At 37.4% G+C, this 25485-nt stretch overlaps 1 protein-coding gene across 1 annotated transcript in view; it reads left to right on the forward strand.

The window, feature by feature from the left end:
• Positions 1-7009: 7009 nt before the first annotated feature.
• ARHGAP8 (Rho GTPase activating protein 8) overlaps positions 7010-25485 on the forward strand; it is a 32977-nt gene continuing 14501 nt past the window's right edge. Inside the window, 7 exon segments of the mRNA XM_088055063.1 lie at positions 7010-7101; positions 7727-7793; positions 10820-10948; positions 11119-11173; positions 13201-13273; positions 17579-17677; positions 18805-18915. Coding sequence (XP_087911189.1) covers positions 11143-11173; positions 13201-13273; positions 17579-17677; positions 18805-18915 — 314 coding nt within the window. The 5' untranslated portion in view covers positions 7010-7101; positions 7727-7793; positions 10820-10948; positions 11119-11142.

Here is a 25485-nt window from a genome sequence, read left to right on the forward strand (position 1 = left end):
TATTCCACCCAGAGGAATCCCCAGTGAATAATTATGCAATTAAAAGAACCCTTTTTATCACAGTACACCAACCCTTTGTCCAGTAACTTGTCAGAGGAATTTAATTAAAATCCACAATCTTAAAAATACACTTGTCTGCAATTGAAAGCATGTAATCCCTTGAGATGGAAGCTAGTTAAACAGGAGTTCAGCCCAACATAATTCTGACAAACTAGTATGTACTACAGTATATTAATTTGGAGAGCAAGTTCCATAGTGACTGATCATTAGTGTTTATTATGATTACATTACAGTAATTTTTTTGTTTAGTCAATAACCAGTTATGCTGAATCAAAAATTGGTGTAGTGTATTTATTGCAAGCACTTATCCATGTTCATGCTCTAATGGTAGAGCAAGCTTACTTCAGGCTTTCTGTCAACTGTATATACATTAGGCACTTTTTTTTTTACCTCATGTGCTTGTACTGTGCCCGATGAACAAGTGTATGTGATAACAGAACACCTGCACTGTTTCAGACAACAAAAAAGTATCTTTTCTAATAATGGCTAGAAATGGTCCCTTTTCTTTAGTGCTTTCAGAACTAGGAATGGCTGATACATGCAGGTATTTATATGCAGTGGGAAACACTCTTTCTTTCCCTGTGACATGCTTAATTCTTTCCCATAAATAGATTTTTGACTCCTTCCAAGGTAAGGCAGTGGGTATGGGGAAGAGATTATGCTCACATATTTTGTGGTCAGTGAAATGACAGTGTCACAGGTTTTCCAGTCAAGGAAAACTGGTGATGGAGAGTCGAGGTTTAAGGTTTCCTTACCTGCTCCAGTTCTGCAACTGTGACCACAAGCAGGTCAAAAAGGCAAAATGCAATCTACTTTGAGGTTGGATGTACAGTATAACTGTAGAAAAATGTTTCATCACATGAGTGTCATCATGGCAACCTGCAAACTGACAGAAGGCAGAAACAGATGAGATGTGAGGAAGAAATTTGGTTAGATATCAGTGAGAAATTCTTCTCTGTGAGGGTGGTGAGACTCTTGCAGAGAGAAGCTGTGGCTGACCCATCCCTGGAAGTGTCCAAGGCCAGGTTGGATGGGGCTGGGAGCAACCTGGGATAGTGGAGGGTTTTCCTTGCTCATGGCAGGGGGTGGGATGAGATGATCTTTAAGATCCCTTCCAACCCACCAGTCTGTGATTCTGTGATCCTGGAATAAGCACTGGAAAGACCCAACTGCATGAACTTGGGCTTCTAAGTGTAGAACAATATATACCATCACTGAATATAAACTGCTTTCCTGTTTTTGAAGTTGAAATGGAATGGATGAGCCCAGTAGAAAATTGCTTTCAGAGAAATCAACACTGTTTGATAAACATAGAATTTGGTAGGCTAGAGTACAGATGCTCTTGACAGGGAGACAGTCTTCCTTTCTTTCTGATTTTCAAGGCTGACTCTCAGTCCATTGAGGAATTAAACTTTCTCTCTGCTCCTTCTCTGATCATTCTGTGAAAAGAGATTCAAAAACCCCTAAACTAATGTGATATAGAAAGAGTAAAGTATTTGGATTGAATATGAATTCAATCCAAATTGACATATGAATGCAAATTTACATATGAATTAAGTTTTTACCTTTTTCTCTTACATTTTAACATAACATTTTTTCATGTTAGCCTTAAAAACAGGAAAGCTCTTGAATTATTTCTGGGACAGAGTAGTGATACAACATAGCACAGTGTTATTTTGTATGGAGAACTGGCAGTTTTAGCAATTATGAATTTTTTACTGATTTTATTAGTTCTGAAAAGACAGAGGTGTCAATATAAAATGTAAGAACCCAAACAGTGTTGAATTTTATGCACACAATAAATGCTAAACTGTTGCAGGACTATTTCTAAGTATTTTACTCTAAATATAAGCATGATATTTTTCTGTGCTCAGTGATAAGATCACCAATTTACGTAGTTCCAGTGAAGAATAGCTATTATGCTTTTAAATTTGATTAAAATATCCACACATAGTAGTATAAACTTTTGCAAATATCTTGGTTTGAAGGACAGGTGTCTGCCAAGGAAGGCAGGAAACTCCCTTGGAGTAGACAATATGACCCTCCCTCCGAATTATTGTAACTTTGAAATTAAAGGGCTTTCAGTCAAAGATATGGGAAAAGGATTGTGAAAAACAAAGGTCACTCTTTAGAATTTTTAAAAGTTTAATAAAGGAATATAAAAGGACAACGTCCAGTGATAGTGTGTTTCTGGCTGTTGGCCAGAGAACACACTATTAGATTAAGACAGTATTATCTATGTACTGTTACATTACTGAGGTACATGCCTATTCATGGGTTTCATACATTATTCAAGAATTCTTGTAAGCTTTTTGATGTTTCAGGAACTCTTTTTGTTTGATTTTACACTCTGATTTATCTGCATGACATCCTGTGGATTAGGTCAATATGTTTTATTTCTTGTGTTTCCATCCTGTTGTTTCACACTCCCTGATAAGGAATTAACAAGTTATTCTCCAATTCTTTTCCAGTGTTCTGGTTTGTGTCACTGTTATTACTTGGAGAGGTCAGTCAGCAGATGTGGGGGAAATAGCATAATTGTTTTACAGCATTCTAATAGTTGCATAAAAACATTTTAACATTTCGTGTTTTGCTAAGGCCTATGATATAATACATTCATCACTCTACTATTTCTACAATAACATACATATTTCTACATACATAGATATAATATATTCATCACACTACTATTTCTATAAGCTATGTGGTGCAAAACTAATAGATTGTGTTATACTAATGAGCAGCTAAAAGGAGTTACAAATGGTACCATATCCAAATACTTATAATCAATAACGACATGTAAAACCTAATACATAAATGCAGAAGCCAATATAATGTTGCCATTTTAAACATGATTAACAGTTCTTTACTAGTATATATGTGTATAACAAGCCAAACAAACAACACCACCTCAGTGGTGGCAAATTGTCCCCACAGGGATTGCAGCCTCTCCCCTCTCTGAATGCTGAGAGCACAAGAGAGAGCCAGCAGCTGCACCCAGCCTCTTTTCCCCAGCCCGTGGTATCTCTGCCTTCCCAGAGAAACCTCCAGGTAAAAAGAAAGAGTAGCCAGCTGCACCCCTCCCCTGAGCTGTGGCAACTCTTTTGTCTCAAGCACCCAGTTATTGTCTGCTAGCAACATGTATGGGGGAAAATTCCCTGAGAAAAAGAAACAAAAGGAAGAATCCTAAACCCCAACAGCAAACTTGCATTGAACTTTTCAAAGTAATAATCCTTTAATTTTAAATATTAATTTACCAACCTGTGTGGCATCAGCATTCAAGTTCTTTGGGGTTTTTTCTCAAGTTGTCAAATTATTTCAGCAGAGAGAAGCCCAAAGAGCCAGAGCCATGTGTGTGCTCTCACTGTCAGTCTCAGTGTCTACTTGCTGATTTTCACCAGTGTATTGCCAATAAAGAATGGCAGGTCAGTAAAGAATATGAAAAGAAACTATGCCAAATGGCTGAAACCAAACAATTTTTGTGCTATGTTTCCAGGAGCGGCTCCATGGCCATACAGCTGATAATCCTGAGCCTACCCAGAAATGTGTCTGTGAGACAGTAAGTGCCTGATCCAAAGGCAGGAGCCTTTTATCCATGTGTGAACAAAGTCTAGCAGACCTTTCCTCTGCATGAGGGATGTCTAGAAAGATGTAGGTAGTTGGCTGGAGGAGAGTGAGTGCTCTCAGTCTTTGGGAATGTGTCCTGAATATCTGGAGCCTGAAAACAATGCAGAGGGATAAAGAGGGGAGCACATTTTCCATGGAGGGTAAAAGAAGTTTTGATCTGAAGATGTCTGGTGACATTAAGCTGGGCAATGAAGTAGGTTAACACAAAACTACACGTTTGACCTGAAAGTGAGACATCAAGGAGCAAAGCTGAAATTGCAGTTCATTTTTCCTTTGTTCCTGGTAGAAAATGAGGCGCCTCTCAGTTTTAAGTTGCAGGGAAATTTGGGTTTCTGGTAGCAAAATATACTCTGTGCAGGTTTGAAATCAATGTACTTTCAGTTACACTCTTCTTGGTGTTTGCCACTCCCCATTTTACTTCTCAAACTTTCATGTCTTTGGGTTCTATTCTATCCATAGAATGCAGACTGCATTGGACTGGAAAACACATGTTCTGGCACGTGCAATAGGCATTTTCCAAGGTCACTGCCCTCCTGAGAGAGCTTTGCTCATAAAAACTATTATTTCTAACAAATACAATATCTGGAGTGTATTGTAGCACAGCAATTTTTTTCACAAGCCATGATTTATAAAGCAATCATATTAATGTTTTAATTTTAATACATCATTCCTATTAATGCATGTCACATTATAATGCCTTTATAAGTACTCTGAGAATATAAAACAAGACACTTTAAAAACTAAAGGAAATAAATTATGGTCTGTTTAAGAGCAATATGTTGACATACCTGATTACATATAATTGTGGTGTTTTGTGCTCTTTAGTGGTTCTCAAGCTCCTTACCTAACCCAGGAGTCAGAATTTATTTTAATGTGGGAAGGAACATCAGGCCTTGTGGTATGGAAAAAAACCCTTTGAGGAAGATAATAAAAATAAATAGCCAGCCAAAAAAAGAACAGAAGAAAAGAGTCAGACAGCTGAGAAATCTATGTTTTGTCTAAAACTATAGGACTGAAGTGATAAGTATCAAAATTCAAGCTGAGATAGATCTTCAGAGGATGTTAAAGTGAACGGGAAAAGTTCTTAGTTTTTTTAATTTTAAAAAAAGTAAGAAGTGATCTTCTGTGAAATAAGAGTGGGGTGGCTATCAGAGATAATCCAGCTGTAGCTGTCAAGCTAAATTATTACTTCATCATTTTTTCTCAGCAAAGACAATACTGTGGATATCATTAGGAAAGCTTGTTAAGTCCCCTGTGTGATGTTCATCTGAAATTTGTCATATAATTCTTGTCACTTGGGAAAGACATATTCAGGTTGGAGCAGAATAGAGAACACCAATGTCAGGGGAGAGATAGAAGGTGAGACCTGTTTACAAGCAGTAGAGCATGGGCTGGGAGGGAATGTGGTTATTGCCTGGAGTACTTTGGGATGATAAATAGTGCTGAAGGAGAAGCACTGCTTCAGCTGAGTGATGTTGTCACAAGAACAAATTTGTACAAAATGAAAATGGCTTTCAGACTGGAATTGGGAAAATGGGTTGCTAGTTGTCAAATCAGTGAGTGGGAGGAGCATGAAATAGAAAAAACCTAACTGGTTTTTAAGATAAAGCTTGACAAATCAGTGGAAGGATTATCTGGTGCACTTCCTTGTGATGACACAGGATTAGAATAGATAATGCAGAAGATGTCTCCCAGTCCATGTCCATATGTGAAAATTGCTAATCTTGTCTCTTCCCTCTCTTTTCTCCTTTGGCACCTAAAAAGGAATGGGTTTAAATAGATGCTGTCCTATCATGACTGTTGAACTGGACAAGGCAAATGCAGGATTCTTTGTCTTAGTGTGAAATATGTCAGATGAGGACAGCAACCTCTTCCTGAGCTGAATGATGGAAAACGTGTGTTTGCAATGTGTTTTGTTTTGCAGATCAATAGTTTGATCACTAGTACAAATTAGCATGGTTTAACATGTTTGAAGCTGTTCTACCCAGTTGTCATAAAAATGCATAGGATTTTATCTCATAAAATGAATACATAAAATCTCATAGGATTTTATGTATTCATTAATTGATTCTGTTGCAGTTTAACTTCCCCAATTTTACTCCTTTTTATTTGTTTATTCATTACAGCTACTTAATTGGGGGTAAAAGGGGAATAACAGAATTATAAATAATAACCCCAGTTATAGATACTCCTACTGATATCAAACTTTGATATTTCAGTAGCAATAGAAACAAGATATTGAATATCCTTTAGTTGGAAGGTAAAAATTAGACCAAGAATGTATCAAATATGATTAATTCAGTCTGTTTTCTGAAATGTTTCTATATTCCTTTAAAAAGAATGGTATCATTCATGTAGATATAAGTTAAAATCTTACCAGTTCACTGTCTTCAGTGCTGAGTGACCTTTAGTATGAGCATGACATAGCCTCTGTTTGGCTTTCTGTATAGTGGAATTTGGCTTTGGGGTGGTCATGGCACAAACACCAGCCTTGTCTGTACAGACAGTGTGGGTGAGGCTGTCATGAGTCAAAGAGCAAATGAACTTGAGTGCAGCAATATGTGCTTTATCAGAGGGACTAAGGGATGTATACCTACTGATCTTTAGGTTAGGCAAATCATTCTTGTATGCCTTGTCTGTTGTGTTTTAATGTGATCTTAGTGTAGCAGTGGTTCTGAAAGAGAGTATAAAAGAAAGCTTAACTTGGTTAAAAACATCCAATTTACATGTGTGACAAAGCAGATGCCCAAAGTGCTTGTGTTCTAATAAATTCCAAAAATAAAGCATGAAGAGTTTGAAAACATGTTATTTCCAAGACTACTAGGGAAAGCAGGCCTGTTTTCTTCCACAGCTGAATGTTCCAGGAGGACTTCAGTGTTCCCTGTCTGGAGCTGAGCAGCACCACCACCATTTGCATATGACTTTCTGAGCTTTGCCTTACCATTTGCCTAGCTTTCTACAGGTAACATGTGACTTGACAGTGTAGTTTCACAGGGTGTTCTGGGTAGTAATCTCCCCAAATATCAGGAGATACACGCCATTTTTTCAGATACCTGAGGTCCCATTAGTAACTGAGTATTGATTGTCTTTACTAACTGTTTTGTTTACCAGGTGTTGACAATTCTGGAAAGAAGGTGATTATCTTCAGTTGCTGCCACATGCCCCCATCCCACCAGTTCAATCACACAAGGTTGCTTGAGTAAGTTGCTTTTAATCTCCTGCATGGACTACTTTACACTTTATATAAGAACTTCTGTTAACTTGCTTCCAGGGGAATGAGCTCTCAGGGAGGAGAAGCAACAGGCAGGGAGTGAAATGAAGAGGATGAAAGACCTACTAATGTTAAGTGAATGAGATGTGGATTAAACTGACAGTTAACCCACCTGGAGTCTCTACTGGAAGAAGCAATTCAAGGTTTACTTGTTGTCTTGATTTTATTGACAAATTCTTTTTGTATTAAAAAAAAATTAAAAAAATTTATAATGTGGACCAATGAAAGAGAAATTCTAGCAATTTTGTGCTGTGTACATATATTCTCATGAATAGCTGTGTTTGCTTTAATTTGGTATACTTTACCTAAATCACTCAGGAAGAGTGTTGTTTAGTTATTTACATCTTAGTGGGTTTTCTGCTTTATAAAATTACCTGTATTACATTCACTCCATTATGCTTAATATTTTTACATGTATAAAATTTTGGGGTTTTGCATTAAAAGGGGTTGCAAATATATAAATTAATAAGATTTTTCCTTATAAAGTTGCTGCAGCAAAGTACCAGGACATGTTTCTTTCTGCCTTGTAGTTTGTCACTGCAAGATCTGTTTTGTCTTGAGAATCCTGTCCTTATTAAACATTTTAAACCTATTTGGAGTTCTTGTACAGCCTCCATTGCCAAAATGTTTGAGTACCTTTCAAACACCACCATTGGGAAGGACAAAAATTTTGTTGTTTCAGCTTCTCAGAAATGGAGAGGGATTAAAAAACAGGTTACTTAATAAATTATTTTGACTGTGTTGCTTCATTTCTTATGCTCTTCACAGCATATTTTCCTGTATCTGAGCCCACATCAAGCTCACTTGGAAAATCTGTCCTAAGAGAGAACTGAAGGTAAGTTTTAAATGTGAAGGTAGCAATAGCAAGTGATCTGGTTTTAAGTAATTAGATTCAGATGTTGAATTCTGAGAAAAAGCTGTAGGAAAAGAGTAGGCCCTGATTGCAAGGTATTTTGTGATGAAGTAATTTAAAGAATTGATTTGGTAAAGCTTTTGTAGCATCCCTGCAATTTTGTAACATTCTTGGAACAGGTAATTGACTGTAGAAAAATATTGGTTATTATATGTTCCCAAAACACTCTGTTATTTTTAAAAAAACATGTTTTCTGGATGCAATGTAACAAGAAATTTATATGCTGTAAAATAAAACACAAGGCACTCTGTTACAAAGTCAGTTTAGGTATATTTTAATTTAAAACTCTTAAAAAAGTGTTGTTTGACTGTCACTACTACTTTTTCCATCAAAATACCACTAATATTTACATCAGGGATCAAAACAGCATTATATTAATTGCAGTCTAAGATTTACAGTACGCTGAGGGAATAAGATAAATGAGACTATGGGAGTATAGGGTAAGAAATGACAGGCTTTTCTATGCAAAGGGAGGTAGTCATAGTGTTCATATTTGCAGATAGTCACAGCCCAGTACATGGCACATGGAACTGTCTATTTTATTGAATGAAAATCACTTACATTCAATTAAGAGCAATAGTTAGGACTGTTGCAGCATAAGAAGGCAGCATTGAGAATAACATGAGAAAATTGACATCTGACACAGCAAGAAATGAGGCTAGATTGCACTGCTCTATCATTGTTTTATTTGAGTCATTGAGCTGTGTAATAGGCCATCCTGTTATAATTATAGAATTATATAATTATAGAAGAAAGGGAATGAAAATAGTCTTAAACTATACTGTAAAAGAATGAACACACAGCAATCTGCTTATAAATCATGCAGTATTATTTCAAGATGGGATACATCATGTAGTGCTTAAAATTAAGGGAAATCATGTACAAACTCAGTCCTCACAATGCAAACAAGGGAAAAACAAATACATTCAAGAAGAGCAGCTTAATTAGGGGTAATGGATTTTCAGGGATTTAGAAACTTTTAAATTGAGAGGAAAGCCCAAAACAAATTCTTCATTGTTTTGAAAACGCAAAATGACATTGTTTGCTTGTCTAAAAGGAAGACTTTGCAAAGACTGAGAAAAGCAAAATAAAAGTTGCTTTTAGTTAAAATGCATCTCTTAAAAAAGTTCTTGGCAAACACAGTCCCATATTGTCTTCATTTTTCAGTGATTCATGAGCACTGTAGTTTTTGTAACTAAATATTTTCTTTAAAATTTCAGGCATTGCAATGATGTGGAATTATTTGCCACTAGAGCAAGATTAACTTCTTAGATAAATATTTTGAAGCAAACATGAATTTGCAGTTGTGGTGGTTTTTAGCACTAGCCCAAAATCACCAGAGTACTTACTTATTTCTTGCTGTGAGATATAGAGTAGAAGGGCAAAACAGGCTTAAAACTTAAAAGGAATAAAGAGACTTTATTAACAAGACTACAAGAATAAGAAACCAGAATAAAACCTCCAGAAACCTTTTCTCCCCACCTCCCCCAACATTTTTCCTTTCCCAACTGACACCATAGAGACAAAACTTGGGATGTTAAAGCAGTACCAACTATACAGTAGTCTTTCATCAGTCTCTGTAGTTCTCTCTTGTCATTCCATGGAGAGTTCTCCACAAAAAACAGTTTTCTCGTGGTGTTTCATTTCTATGATTGGCAGCCACCTGAGAATAAACTCTGCTATCATGCTCTACTCCCATTTTCATACCACTCAGAGGGATGTCCATGGGCCATGAACTCAAGGGGTATTATTTTAAGGATGAGTTATTAAAAGGCAAAGGTTCTCTTCATCTGTTTCTGTGATCATCTCTGGGAACAGAGGTTTACTTCTTCTCTCCCTTGGGGCAAAGGGTCTTCATCAGCTCTCATCTCTGTTCAAGCATCTCACAGGGCCACAGCTACTCCACCATGCTTAGTTAGCTTCATCAATGGATACCTTTGCTAAGATCTACAGTTTGAAATACTTAATTCTCCCCTATACGCTTTCATGAATTGAAGGAGTTTTTCAGAACATTATTGTCCATCTCCATGGCCTTACCAAAAGAATATTTCAGCTTATTGAAGCATCTTCTCATTCTCCTTCTGTCTGGAGCTTGACTCTTTCTCTTACTGACTTTGATGTTTCATGTTGTCTTTTATGTGCTGATTTCTCACTTTCCTCTCTCTGGAGAGGAGCCTTAAGTCTGCAGGTCTCATCTGTGTAGTGAAAGGGTTAAATCTGGACCAAGCCACAGCAGGCATTCATGGTGTCAGAGTTCAGGTGTCTCTCTCAGCCCAGCAGCCGCAGGGAGAGCAGAAGAGCTCTCCCTTTTCTACCAGGAGCTGACTGTGCGGGTCATGTGGGGGGTGAGACGGCATCAGCGAGATGTCAGTACCTGTGGCCCAGCCTAGCCTAGGGCTGGGGCCCCCCTGGAAAAGGCTTCAGCCACCCTGCTGGAATAGGACCTGGAGGGTTTCCCGGGAGGGGCCGCAGCACAGCCTGGCCTGGCCTGAGGCTGGGGGAAGCCCCTCAGTCTCCATCCCCTGCCTGGGAGCCACTGGAGTCCAGCCCAACCTCCCCACCACCCCGGCTGCACAGGCCATGGGGCAGGGAGCAGGCCCTGCCACACCAGAGCTCTGATACCTTTCAAGGCCAGAAACAAAGACACAAGCAGTTCCCGGGCTTGGGTTTAAAAGATAGTATTCGCAAAGGTGATCTTACTTTTCAGTGGTCTAAAATGCTGTCAGTTCTCAAAACTGGCCAGCTCTTAGTGTGATCTCAACCAGAGAAGAAACTCCCAGCAGCCTCTCTCAGAGGAATTACTTCTGTAAATGTTTTTCCACTTTTTCTAAATGCCAAACTACCACAGCAGTCAATAGCATTCTGTGCAAAAATAGCACATTTTCTTTCCCAGTTACTGCTTCATCCAGTAAACTGACTTAAAACCAAAATGTTATTTTTCTCCTCAGGTATTTAAAGTATGCTCTGGGCCAGTATGTAGAGAATGATTATACAGTTGTCTACTTTCACTATGGCCTGAAGTGCCTGAATAAACCATCTCTGAAATGGCTACAAACAGCCTACAAGAAATTTGACAGGTAGTAAGTCTCTAAAAGATCTGGTTTACTCTTCAGATTGTGTAATGTCTATAACTAACTTCCATGAGGGAAGTTAGGTGAATCTGTCCTGATCCACCCTCAATAAACTGAGTTCACTTTGCCATTGCAAATTCTTGTAATGATGTCAGTGCTCTTGGTTCTTTCATTAGGTGTCTTCTGTACTGTTCTGAGGAATGGCCTGGGCACTGCAGTTGTTCTCCAAAGGTAAGAAAGGGCATGGGAAGAAAACCAAGATCTGTGTTTGGTTGTACTGATCTTTGGAGTGCTGATGGCTACGGTTCAGGACTTCATGGAGTATCTGGTTAAGGTGTAGTTGAGGCCAAGGCTCTTGGATAAATTTCATTTTAATAGTGGAGACCAGAATTGTGATGTTTGCTCCCTGAAAGTGTGAAGTTACCAATGGAGCAGCCAGTCCCTATTTAAGTCAGTCTTTTACTTGTCAGCTTGTTGTAACTTGTTTGTAAGTTGCCATCAGGAAGGCAACGTGACTGAATATGGGTAGTACGATGCATCTGTTCTTTCTAGGGCTGCATAAAGGAGATGAAAGGCAAAGGTCTGTTATATTTTGTCTTTGACAAGAGGTTTGGACTGCAATACTGGGGTTTGACATGCACTGACAATTCCAGAGCAAAGCATTGCACTGTTCTCCTTTTGGGAGATTCTTAAGCGAGGTTTAGAGTTGCATTGTGGGGAGAAGCAGTACAAGGTCAGTGTCTTTTTTTGTTGCCTACAAGTGCATGATGAGACTCTCATTTATTCCAAAAATCTGTCTCTGCTCCCCCACCCTGACCCAGAAAATATAGAACAAATGGAACACAGAGGCTCAGGTCACCAGGCAGAACCTGTCATTTTATTAACAGTTGGAACTTCTTGGCATGCTGTCATTGATAACTCAAAGCAAAATTCCCAGCCCAACATGTATGGGGTACTGTATTAGCCTGAAGGAAAAAAAACAAACCAAACAAACAAAAAATAGCCCTGCCCTTTTCAGACTTCTGGGGTCAAAGGAAAAGGAGGACAGATGAGACTAATTAGCCAGCATCATGAAAGCAAATGCTGAGTAGCAGTATTTTCAAAAGAATAGATCTTGCTTTGAAGGTTCACAGCAGAGGCTCAATAGAGCCTTTTGGACATGGTAATCTAGGAAACTGAGGAACATAAATTTCAAGGTGCTTCAAGGTGCAAAACACAGTTAAAATAGAAACATTTATAAAGCAACTGAGGTGTTTCGCTTGTTAGTTTTTGTTGTGGCTTTTGGGCTCTTAGGCAAGTAGTGCCAGTTGCACAAGGATAGTTGTTTGCTTGTGTGGCAGTGGCTTTGTGAACACACACAGTACCTGTTTCATTCACAAGTGTACGGGCCCAATTAAAACCCAAAAGGAAAAATTAATGTAATTCCTGAGTTTCCTGATTCCCTTTTCCTCCTCTTAGCGTAACCTGTTACAAGATTTTTATTAATAAATAATTTCATGATCATATTTCATTGACAATGATCAGGATCAGGATATTTCAATATGCATGTCTCAATTTCATTTTGCAATAACGTTGAATAAGAGAAGAGTCTTTTTGCCTGGTTTCCATTTCAGTTTCAGCCAACTAAAATCTATTGTTTAGATATCATGAACTGACACTAGAATCATGCAAAGCAATAATGAAAGAAGGTTTTGTCTCCTACAGAAGAGACAATGCAATATCAAGCAACTAGCAGCTGGCTTATCCCCTGGTAATTACTAGCAAAGCAGGACAAAATTAGTTGTAAAATTAAAGAATTATGTATAAATTCTATATCTGAAAATTTAAATTTTTTTTCCAACATGCAAGTCCTGCAAGCAGAAAATAAAGGGATATGAAAAAAGTAATGTTTTTAATCAAAGACTTCTTTATAGAGCCTTCATTCTCCCATCAATATTTTTTTCAAATTGCTTAATTTCTGTTCTGTCTACCTGACATTAAATCTGTGAGAGAGCAGACACTGTTAGGAACATAATAATTCATTTGGCCTATTGTCAAAACTGACCACTTTTAAAAATTGGCTTTGTTTGGTTGGTTTTGGTTTGGTTTCTTTTTTTCATTTTACATTCCATTTCTTCTGAATTAGGTCTTTTTAATGTACTTGAAAAGGATACTGTGTAATATGCCTGTAATAATAACTTTCTATTCAATTGTAGCTATTCAGTTCTACCATCTCTAGCACTGAACATTTTTCTAACAGCTTTGTTTTCTTTTCCTAGGTAAAGCATTGTATGTTGTCCATCCAACCAACTTCATAAAAATTCTGTGGAATACCTTTAAACCTCTTACAAGGTGCTTGGCAGTTCAATGAACACATTGTTCCCATTTAGTTCAAGGATGGTTTGTTCTCTAATAAGTTGCTTTTAAAAAGGCTTGAAGTAAAATATGTCAGGTAACAGTAAAATATGTCAGTCCAATACCCATTTAAACTCTTGAACTAATGAGTAAGGTGAGCTTAAGATTGGAAATGAATAGGGTAGAGTTCTTTTCTTTCCAAGAAAAGGGAGTCTCAATTCCTATTAGTTTTACTGCTATGTTAAAGTAAATATGGCTTTTAGAGCACGGTTATTCTGTGGACTATGACTTTTTTGTTGAATTTGACAGCACTTAAAGAAATGGAACTGTGTGCATGACTGGAGTTACTGGGTGGTGCAGTAAAGTGGATGATGAATTACTAACTTTTGGGCTGATCAGAAGTTGGTATGAATAGGACTGACATTACTTATGTTCTCAAAGTTAATGGATGATCCCTGAAGTGCCCATAGGAATTTGAAAAGGAGGATATAATGGTAAAGGTGATGTTTGATTTACTGGGTGTTCTTTTCCTTTGCATGGTCAAAAATTGGTGCTACCTCTAAGGAACCATTAGCAACAGGCAGACACCACTGAGTGCAAGAATGGTGGGGCTTGCTCAGCTTCTGTTTCTCAACTTTGGTCACTTTCAAAAAAATTCTGACATTTTTCAAATTATACTGTGAATATTTTTGGGGCTGCAGGATGGAAACAGCTAATCTTGAGAAGACATAAAGAACCAGCCAAAAAATTCCATTACAGTAACTTGCAATCAATTCAGTTTCTGAGGGCTAGAAAACTAATTAAGTAGAAAAGGGAAATTTAACTTCTAGACAGATCAGGACAACTAAGGTGCATGTGAAATTTTTTTAAAAAGTAATTCTAGCTGAAAATCATTCCAGAATATGCTGTTCTTGAAACAAGAAAACTCTAGGTCTTTATTTTAACTGGCAGTAAAATAAATGTCACTGGACACAGGACACTGGTCCAGGACACAGAGCAGTGGTGGGAAAAGTGTGACAGATGCAGGATGTCCAGTACCTGATGGTGTCTCAGGAATGGAGATAGATTTATTTTTGTTATTGGTTTGTTTATTCCTGATTTGCTTTAAGATAAGTATGGAAACCTTCTAGAAAAAAAAGCCCAGACCAAAAATTTAACAAAACCCAAAAATTAACCCAGAAAAATTCATGATGGTCATGACAATACTCTGGTGAAACCATCTTTTTTCTCGGAGTTAGCTGAGAGCTCCTTGGGAACAGCTGCAAGAAGATGCTTTTGGGACACCAGTGATTTTCAGCCTGTGCATGTTAATTCCCTCAGTTGAGCCACAGGTGGACAACAGTGGTACTATTTGACTTACACCAATAATTGCCTGCTAATTCTTAAAAAATATGAGATTACAGCTACCCATTGCAAATACTCGTTTTCCCTGGATCTTACTATGTCTAAATTTTTTTTTTTTTTTTGGAAAGTGTGACACACTGGCAGTTGAAAAATGAGTGATCCTGATACACTTAAGCATTAATGTCTAGCATAAATAATTCAAACAATGCCTGCCATCTTAGATGCATCCTTACCTTGACCTTCTGATCACCCTGTTTTCATCACAATTGGTTGTTTCTGTTTGTACTTGACTTTTACCACTGTGTACCTCGATACTTGTTTTGAGTGTAATTTAGTAACACTCTACTCTGTTTTATAAATCTGTGACCAACAGCAACAAAGCTGTTTGTACACTGGGACTGGCAAAATAATTGAAAGTATGAGTAAACTCTGAAAAGGTCCACAACCAGAAAGCAGGAATCAGCTGAAGCTAGGGATAAACCTTCTTTTCTACTTAAAATTGTTTCATAGCCAACCATGCCTTTGCTTTTCAGACCAACTGTAGTTTGGGTTTGTCAAAAAAGTTTGGGTTACTAAGTGTGAAATAGCCCATGTACAATTTGTACAAATTATACTTTCATCAAAGACTAAAACTTATCAATATTGTTAATTTACTAGGGTAGTGCAATTTAAATTTTTTCATAGTATTTTTAATTTTAGTTTAAATTAATTTTATCTTGGCAAATCATGCTGTTAAATGTCAATATTAATCCAATTCATAAAAATAAGGGAGGAAAATCCTCTGGACTTTCTGTTTCCCAGATTTGCTGAATTATAGCCCAGACTCATTTGTAGATAGTAGTGCCAATAAAAATAGCAGATGTAAAATAGATTTCATTATTAAGAGACATGTATTTATTTTTCAGTGGTCTGTTAGTACATTTGGTACCTGTTAGCACATCTTCTTTCCAGTCCCAAAAGAAATGAGCAAGAAGGTAATGTGTTAAGTCAAGAGTATTTTCTCTAAAGTGCAAGATAACTGTAGGAAGACTGTATTTTTAATATAGCTAACAGAACCTGTTTTGAAAATAATATACATTTAGGTGGCAGTGGTGATGTAGCATTTTTAAGGATCAGCACTTATTCCTAATAGCCCATGACTTTTTTTACATATTGTGTATTCTGTGACATGTCTTCTATTACCAGAGGTGATTAGCTACAGAGTTGTGTGCTCAACTGTGCCTTAGAGAAGATGTTGGAAGTTCGGGCTCTTTTGGATAAAAGACACTCTGGGGAGCTCTGAAACGGTGCATGCACAGAATGATATTCCTAGTGTGTTCCAAAATTCCTGCTAGCAAAATTCAGAGAAGTGACTGTTTGTTCCATGTACCGCTAGAGGGAGCATGCGGATTGGACAATCCAGGGACAAATCCATCCATGACAGAGTTTTTCCCAAATTTTTCTATTAAAGTAAGTAGAAGCAAAGTACACTACTACTACTACAGCACCTACTATTTCTCTTGACACTTCATTACAGTCCAAATATTTTGTGTTGTGGAAAAATAAGACATTATTTCAGATCATATGTATAAACATGTTCCTGACCCTTGTTTGAACACCTCGGCTCATATGCACCGTGTCTATATGCTGGTCGTGTATTCTGGCTGAAAAAGACCTAACTGATGATACTTTGAGCTTCAAATTCAGAAGTCTGTTTTGTACAACTTGTAGAAAGAAAAAAAAATAGTATTCCTGGTGTTTCCTAGAAGCTATCCAGCCCTTTTCAAAAGGGATAAAGCTGATGACCCAGCACTTCAAGGGTATACACTAAAAATGCTTTGAAAATTTTACCTGTTGCTTAATTACGGTGTGGTTTATTTCTACAGACCCATTATTTTGTCTTTTTGCAGAGTGGAATACCTACATCATACAAACACATTCTGTGGTCTGGATAACATTCTCTCGAAGGTTAACAATTCTTTTAGTGAGTGATGCAGTGTGAAACTGGTTTTCAGTGCCTTTTAAAGCAATGTTTTTCATATCTGTGCAAATCACAAAACATAAAGATGGGATTCAGTTATTTTTATTCAAATCAGACTCTCAGGCATGCACTGTATGTGCTTGATCATATGAAATTAAATATATCTTATGTCTCCTACTGCTTCAATTACAGTCTAATTTTGAGTTGCATCTGATTTACCAAAATAGCAATATTGATCTAGAATCAATATCAATCTGTTAACAGATATGAAAAGCTCTCTAACAGTTTAAAGTTATAAAGGGTATGTTTTAATCACAGCTCTGGGCAAGTGTGGGGGGTCATCCCCTTAACACACACTGCAGGTTGACAAAAGATTCCAGTATCCACTTATTTACAAAAGTCTTGAATATCCAAAATACTAATACATATTCATAACACCCCTTCCGTTCCCCGCTTCATATTAAAATGCATGGTAATGAGTTTAGAAAGTCATTATGCCTGCGTGGTCAGCTCCCTAATTTGAGGAGGGGGTAATTTTTTGTGAGGAGGGGTCATCAAAAGATGAAGGAAGACTACTCTTCCTCACTCTGACCTTTCTACAAATGACATTTGGTAGAACTCCAGTTTTCCTCCCTTGTGAATTTAAATTGGGTTTTTAGATGTAGGGTCTGTTATCTTTTTAAGCCTATTTATAATTTTCTCTTTTCTTACTATAAGCACAGCTAAGCAAATATTCAAGGACGAGTAATTCTTCACCTAAATCTGGGTTTCATTTTTTCAGATCCTACTTCTAACTTAATCATTTAAATCTAACTAATTCTAGCAAGGCCTATCTCTAGCTAAAATATGTAATTTTTCTAAAATCCTTAATTATTTTAAAATCAATGACTCACATCAGCACTTACATTTTTGTAGAATTAGAAACTAAACCCTTTGTAAATATTCCTCCCATGCTAATTTTTATACTACTTTGTGATTTTTTTGAAATTATTTTTTAGCCACAAGTTTGGGAAAAAGATCACATACTTGAACTATTTAGATGATCTGGGAGAACATCTCAAATATGACCAGTTAAATATCCCTCAAGAAGTTATCTGGTGTGTGGCAAATTTAATACGCATTGCCTCACTTTTTTCTCAGGTGGAGTTGCATCCTGATCATTGTATTCCAAGAAGAATCTATTTCTTCAGTGATTTAAAGTGTAATTTACCTGTTTGTGCTGGGTTGGATTAATTCTGAAAGCTGCATGGCCATCACAGACATACTAAAGTGCATCAGGTGTTTAGTTTTCTACAGATTTGGAAAAACTCCATCTCTGTCATGGAGCATTTTCTTAATATGATTGCTACTTCTGTGTGAGTGTTAGCAAAACCAATCTATATGTCATTGCTGCTTATAGGTATCATACAATTTTCTTGGGCAACACTGTAATCCTGACCTCTTTCCTTACATATTGCAACAGGTTGACTTCTTTTATATGAAGAGCATTCCCAGTCAGCAGTGTTGATTGATTTTAAACTTCCTGGGTGTGTCTAATGGTGTAATGTAGCTATTAGTGAATCCATTATGGTTATGTGGTGTGTATTTGTGTGTACTAGGGAAAAGTATTTGAGAGTGGATGGGAGATGAAAAGGAAAAGAACTGCACAGGGCTGGAATAGTCAAGCACCAGTATTAGTATCAATAAGTCTTTCTAACGTGGTGCTTTACATGGAAATGCTTTGATGTATTGAGAGAAAGTGATTTTATGTCACTGCTGAATGAAAGTAACTGGAAGCTTTGATTATGACTGTTACTGATGCCTGGTGGCTTTTTACACACCTTTTATGTAAAAATATATGGGATAACAGAAAATACCTTAGAGCTTTGAGGTTATATATTGGATTACATGGTTGCAAAGAAAAGGGAGTTGTAATTTGAGGAGCAAAAATGTCTGAATTTTGCTGTTAAATTATAGTATCATTCTATTTTTTGGACACATTTATTACTATGCTCCACTGGCTGAAGCAAAAAGGCTCTTCTATGTCTTGCTTAAGTATTCCACCATAAATCTACTTTAAATATTTGTCATCCTGAAATTCTGTAAGACAAGGTTCTGTAAGATCTGCAGGATATACACTTTTTTCAGGAGATCAGCATCATGAGCAACACTTGTAGCTGTTCACATATACATTCTGCCATGCGTGGTGCATAGAATATCACTGAAATGTTGATTTTTTTTGCAGATATGAAGAAAAACTTTGGAGGAAACAGAAAGGAAAACTTCCACCTATGGTTAAGATTCCTCCACCATGGCCACCTCTGCCTACCCAGCTATTTGGAGTCAGCCTGCAATAGTATGCCATAAGATTCCTAAAATATGTGATTTCTGTACCCTGCAGCTTTCTGTGATGTGCATATTCACCAGACAGACTGCCTGCAAATAGTTTTTTTGTTATATATTTCGTTTCTCCTTCTCTTAAAAGTCACTAAAGTATGAGGCCAGACAATAGGTTTTATGAATTCAGGACGAGTCTCACAGTCCCAGTGACCTGCCTGATTTTCATGTTGCAGTATCTTTAGTCAATGCTATCGTGGTTGCACAACTTTTCCTGGTGGACAAAAGTTTGCCTGTGTGTGCCAGAGCTCCAAGCCGATATGTTGCTAGTGGATGCTGACAGTCTGAAAGTGTTTTGGAGATATTTAGATTATGGATAGCCAAGCCAAAACAGAGCTTCAGGCTCAGCAGTGGCTGAATAAATCTACAATGGATGCTCAAGCTATTATACATGGTTGTTTTGTTTCTCACACATTGTTCTGATGTTTTATGAAATGAATAAAATCATGCCCTCCCAGCCCTGATAGCTGCTTGAATAGATTACAATATTGTATTACATAGCCCTCTATGTAATACAAAAAATTGTTTACCTTACATGAGGAATGGGGACAATAGGACTTGCAAGATTCAATCTAATAAAAAACAACTACAACAAAAAAAGAGACCATGAAACCTAGCTTCCTACCCACAGTAATTTCTGTCATCTTTCTATTCTTCTCAAAAGCAGCTAAAGAATATTGTTCACATTCAGCAAAGGCAATTTAGGCTATCTGGTACATGCATTTTTTTCAAACCTCCTTCTACCCCCAGTCTACTTTTCTGGTTTTAATGATTCAACTGAAAATGAGACACAAAATAGATTTTTTTCTCTAGTTCAGTGTTAAGCATTGATCCTTTCTAGAAGGTACAAAATTAGTACAATCAACATCTATTGTGTAAGGGTTACTATGAGATTGACTTTCATGCTTATGAACTCTTTAGAGTTCAGCCTAATACTTGAAACATGGCTAACTCACTTCTCTAATTCAAAGGATATCTTTCAGGTGGCTCTTCTGGGCCATTAAGAAGGACAGTGTTTTATGCCATGTTTTATTCACTCTTGCAGAAGTGGCATCATCACTTAAAATTACAAATAAACAAATCCCCTATAATTTCTGAATCAGAAATTAATTAATTTAGACTACATTTGTAAAGAAAGGTAAAAGTGGAGGAGAGGAAATAATGTGTGTTGGAAGCTTTTAAAATCTGAAGCAAAAAAAGGTATTGACTTTCATCTTGAGGAATGAATTGCTTCTGCTTATTCCCTCTCCTTTTATGTTATTTATAGACTATGATGGCAAAACAGCATTGATCTCCCACCTGTCTGGCAAAGAGGCAGGTTTGAAAGCCTCTTCTGGTTGAGAGGCTCTTCTCTTTCCCTGAAGAGATTTGCAGGAGGGCTGATTTTATTTTTATATTAGCTTATGGGAAGATGTGGACGGTGTATTTCATTACAGTTAATAAAAATTACACTATCAGGGAAGCTTCCCAGATAAAGTTACTGTCATTAAAGGACTGTTTCTCTGTGGAGTCTTTCTTTAGTTCAAGAATAGAAATTAGAAGGCACATAGGCCTGAGATATCATCATATTCAGTACTTCTGGGATGATGATTTTTATTCGGTCAGTAGATGTATGAATGGGCCTCATCCAGAGCACTTCTAGGTGGCCTAATTTTGCTGAGATGTTTGATAATGGGATCCCAGTGATGTCTGGCTCTGGAAGGTGGTGAAGCCACCTGCTTTAGAACATGCCTCCCTAGAAGCAGCAGGCAATGCTCTCCCTGGTAACACTCCCTCTTTTAACTTTTTTATCAATTTATATTGGTCAATGCATTTGCTTTCATGACCTATAATTAAAAACTAGAAGAGCAGAAGGTGACTAAACATTGGTTCAAAATATCTCACTTTTGTCCAACACGAGAGGGGAAAATCCTGTTTTGTTAGGACAGTGAAGTGAAGCTGAAGGAAGTTTCCATTTAGACAGTGATAAATCAATGAGTTTCCAAGACCTGTACCTTGCCTTGGAGGAATCTTTGAACTCACAATGACATTTTTAACCTTGTAGAGGTGGATTTTCAAAATTATGGAAGACAACTGGGAATTTAAAAATCGCAGAGAATCTGTGAGAACTGGGAGTATTATTCTTGGAAGTGTAATCTATACGGAATTTGGTTTCATTTATAAATGAACAGAAGGGCTTCGGGTTAATTCAAAACTTTTCTTCCCTATGTAACCCCCATCCACTCAGGATGCAAAATCTAAATTTAAGATGGCTGCATTTGCTGTCTTTAAACCCTCAGAGTCACCCTAAGCTCTTTGTGGAGAGGAAAAATCAAACACACACCAAATTGATTTCTTCTTACATGTCTATCCAGCTTTACTTACATTTGCTTGTCTGGGATTTAAACATGTGCTTTGTATTAGGCACAGACATGAAGTGGAAAACCTTCCTCAATTTGAGCTTCTGTGAAAACTCAAAAATTTGCTCTTTGCAGCTTGAACTTGAATGTGGTAACAGGTTGTCCTGAAACTTCCACTGGAACTACATTAATTCCAACAATAATAAGTGAGCTTGATAAAAGCATTCAAATCATCCAAAGTTGCCTTATAGGACATCTTCAAAACAAAGTGTGGGGGGACCAAAACAGGTTAACCCTTACTCTGTTTTAATTCTTTATGCCTACAGGTGTAGACCAGACTTGCCCAGTTTGCTGAATGACAGTCTATCTAAAGCATTTTTGAGTGGCTTACCTGGTTGCCAAATTGTGCCTTTGATGGTTTGATCTCATGTTAAAGACAGTGGAATTTCCTTAAAAATATAAAATAAGACAACTGAAATATATGTTCATCTTCATGGGAATATCAGACAGAACAATCCTCCTGAGGAAGTTATGTCCATACTTAATTTTTTGGTTACAGTGTAATGGGAATCTGTCCTCAGGTTTGATATGTGCTGATGAATGTGTCACACGGAGTGGGTGGGATGGCTTTGCACATTTGCTGTTTATTGTGTCCTGCTCTAACTGGCTAATTCAAGCTTCTTATGTGCAGGTAGTGAGGAGAGCAACAACCACAGTGAGGTAGCTGAAAGGTTAATCAAGCCTCTCTTCAGCAGAGGGAAATGGCAAGGAATAGCACTGAAACAGGGCAGACACAGAAGTATTCCTCCTTGGCTGTAAGTTACAGCTTATAGTGATCAAAGACTTTCAGAGAAGAGTACTACAGTACTATGGAAATGACCTCCTGTTACTCACCAGTAACTTCAGTAGTACTGCTTTCATAAAGCCAGACATTTCAAACAATGTTCATGCATTGTGTTGCTGCAGTTTCCTAGTTTCCTGCTTTTTCTTCACACAAAAAAATGTAGAACAGAAGGAATTGGCTATTCAAATCTGTCTGCTTTAGTTTGGTCTGCATGTCAGGGTGAAAAATAAGATATTTCTTCTAAAAGTCATTAGTGAAGATTTTATGTTTAAAAGGGCAAGGAAAAGTTATGGGGACCCTCTGCTTTTGTAGATCAGATAAGTACAGTTAAAATGCATGAATGAAGTGTCCTAAATTCCAACAAAGAAATTAATAATTGACTCTACGGGCCAAGCAGCATCATTGTCCTGTGCCGTATGGTCTGATAAACACCTGACAGCCTCTCATCAAGGAAGGTCACAGCTGAGCTCAAATACAGCACACAGAGTTGACCTTGACTAACTATTGACATTGTTCTGTTTTATCTGATTAGTTTTTAAATCTGAAATTAAATATCTTTTGTGAGAAGACAGGAAATGCTTGCTTTTTCTATCAAATGCCATGGCTGGGGGAAAGAGGACAGAAAAAATGTTCAAAATTGCCACAACTGTACAGCTTTCGCTTGTTAATTTGTTGTCATAATCACTTCAGAGTGCTTTTCTTTTGGTCACAATCTTTCTGCTTGTCCATGCTATGTATGCATGACCAGGGAGGAGAAATACATTCTAAACCAAACCTCCACGGGTCTCAGCTGGGAGAAAATGAAAGGGACAGGAAAAGCAAAGAGAGAGAAAGATTATCAGCCTAGAATACCTACTGACATCTCAGTACTATGTGTGGGAAACTGTCTGCTGTCCAGAAATGAGTCATTGGGTGTGTAACGTGTTGCAGTAATTGATCATGTATCCTACACTGAGAAGTTTCTCTCCCTGTCACTGTGTTTACCAGAATAGATCTCTCTGGAATTTGACATTGCTGTGATATAACTGAGATCTGTGAATCATTTCCAGAAGCTGTAGTGAGCACTGTAGAAATGCCCTGTTCTGTTCATCACTAAAGCAAAAAGAGTAAGAAAATACCTCATTTCAAATTGTCTGCAGCACTGCCTAATCCCCAGTGAACAGTTTGCATTATCTATCATAAGGCATGTCAGCTCATCCCACCATCCCGGACGAGGCAGGAGAAACATGGATTGTTTGGCAGGATCCAAAAACAGAGGACAGAGGTGTCATTTCATTGATCTTTGAGCTGGTCTGATTTACATTAACTGAAGTAATGTCCCGATCATTTTATGTCACTTTAGGTCCAGTAAATGAAAGCTGTGTCCCACAACGTGAAATGCTCTGAAAATACTCATCCCAGCTCACCCCAGTGCTGCAGAAACAGAGCAATACTTAGCATGTATTTGCATGTCAGGGAACAGCCTATTCTATTTTAAAATACTGTTTTTCTTGAGACCCTTGTTCATTTTACTGAGAACAGAAACAACCTTTCCTTCAAGGGAAACTGGAGTCCTGTAGAAAATGGTAGAAGTGCAAAAACTGTATAACTGTAGCTTTTTTCCCTAGGGAAAAAAGAAAGAGATGTGTAGGTTTTATTATTGCAAATTATAGCCCAGTTATTTGTTTTACCTCTCTGACAAATATACTAGTTCTCAACAGGAGCAAGTGCTGTAAATAATCACTTTGCTATTTATACACTGAAACAGGAAACACTTTTCTGGGTAACAATAATAATTAGAGAACATTTTTAAAAAGCTGCTGGGTTGCTATTTGGTTCCTCTGGAGTGAGCAGCTGTAAGAAAGCAAATGCAATCAGTGCAACTTTAGAGAGGCTGAGAATGGGTTCCATGAGTTTAAGTTGTCAACAATAAAGATGTAACAGCTTCCAAGCACATTAAAGTCTTGATGATGTTCCCATTTAAGTGAGTTAGGCTTTTGACTAATTTTAATAAAAGCTGCTCTGAGTGTTTAGGGCTTAAATACACGAAATAAAATCCTTTGACACACAAGGAGCATGTTAGAACTCCCCTTTTAGAAAAGCTAAAATTAATGTGTGGTTTTTCCCCCTTACCTTGATTTTCTGCAGGCTTTTCCTCACTGACATCAGGAATGTTGGCCTCAGTACTGACCTCATCTCCTACCCCCTGTGCTTCTTTAGTCCCTTACGGGGAGATATAATTTCACTGGGGATTTCAACTTTGCTTACTGTGCAAAGAGACCCTAGAACTTTCTTCCTGGTGTGGTTTATTAGCTAGACTAGTTTATTAATGGGGCGGCACAGTCACTGCACAATTTGTTCTGTGTTGATTCTGAGGACTGGGTCATGAACTTGGTCCTGGTGGCAGGAGTTTCTCTCATGAGTGAGTTGTTTTTTATTTTTGTGGAGTGCTCATAGCCTCTGGTTTAGCTCTCAAAAGTCTGTGATAATGGGGAACATTGAGGTGGTACTTGGTCTTGCGAGTCAGGTCATAAATATTTCTTCTGGCCATTATCATGTCATTATGATGCTGCAGAGAATCATAACCAGCAGGTCTGGTGCTGTTTTGTATTGAAATTAATGGTGCCTTGCCAATGTGTAAGAACAAGAGGTTGGATAGTTTAATCTAAACATTACACTTGCAAGCAGCAGCAAATAATGATAATTTCTAATGTATAAAACACCATACTCTAGAATTATCTGAATTAAATTAATTCCTTGCTGTTAGTATTTTCTTTCCTGCAAGTGTGTTGCATACATTGTAGAATTTATTTGGTCAAATGTCTGAAATTGTCACATGGTGAACATGGTTTGTGAAATTTGCCTGTATTTTTAAAGTAATATTTGTGTTTGCTTACAGCAAGCAAAATTCCCCTTTCCTAAACAGTTCATGCTACATGTAGATACAGCAGTGCCCACAAAGCAGTAATAACCCCTACACAGAGCATCATTGAATTTTATACACTTTAGATTCTAATATGGGTGTTTTGTTGAAAAAGAACAGTCAATGGATTGATTTTTAGTAAGACTCACAGAAGAGCTTTGGGCTTATGTCATTCAAACTTGACAGAAGAGTAGAGCTTTCCCAAATACTGCAAACTTTTAAAAATTATTGCTTGAAAGGATAGAAACTGTAGCAGGAATTCAGTTTTCTCTTGCCTTTGGTATGCTGGTGCATCAGTTAGTGTTCAGATAGTAATTAGACATGAGCTGCTCCTTACCTATGAGGAAATATGAAACAAAGTGGTGAGGGGAGGTTATGCAAATACTCTGTAAGGGAAGTGTATAAGGAAATAATCTTTGATTACCAAGATGAAGAAAGCTAGGA

The sequence above is a fragment of the Pseudopodoces humilis genome, chromosome 5 (genome assembly GCF_049639895.1).
Source record: "Pseudopodoces humilis isolate 2021_Gansu_Grassland_sample_001 chromosome 5, ASM4963989v1, whole genome shotgun sequence".
Lineage (NCBI taxonomy): Eukaryota > Metazoa > Chordata > Aves > Passeriformes > Paridae > Pseudopodoces > Pseudopodoces humilis.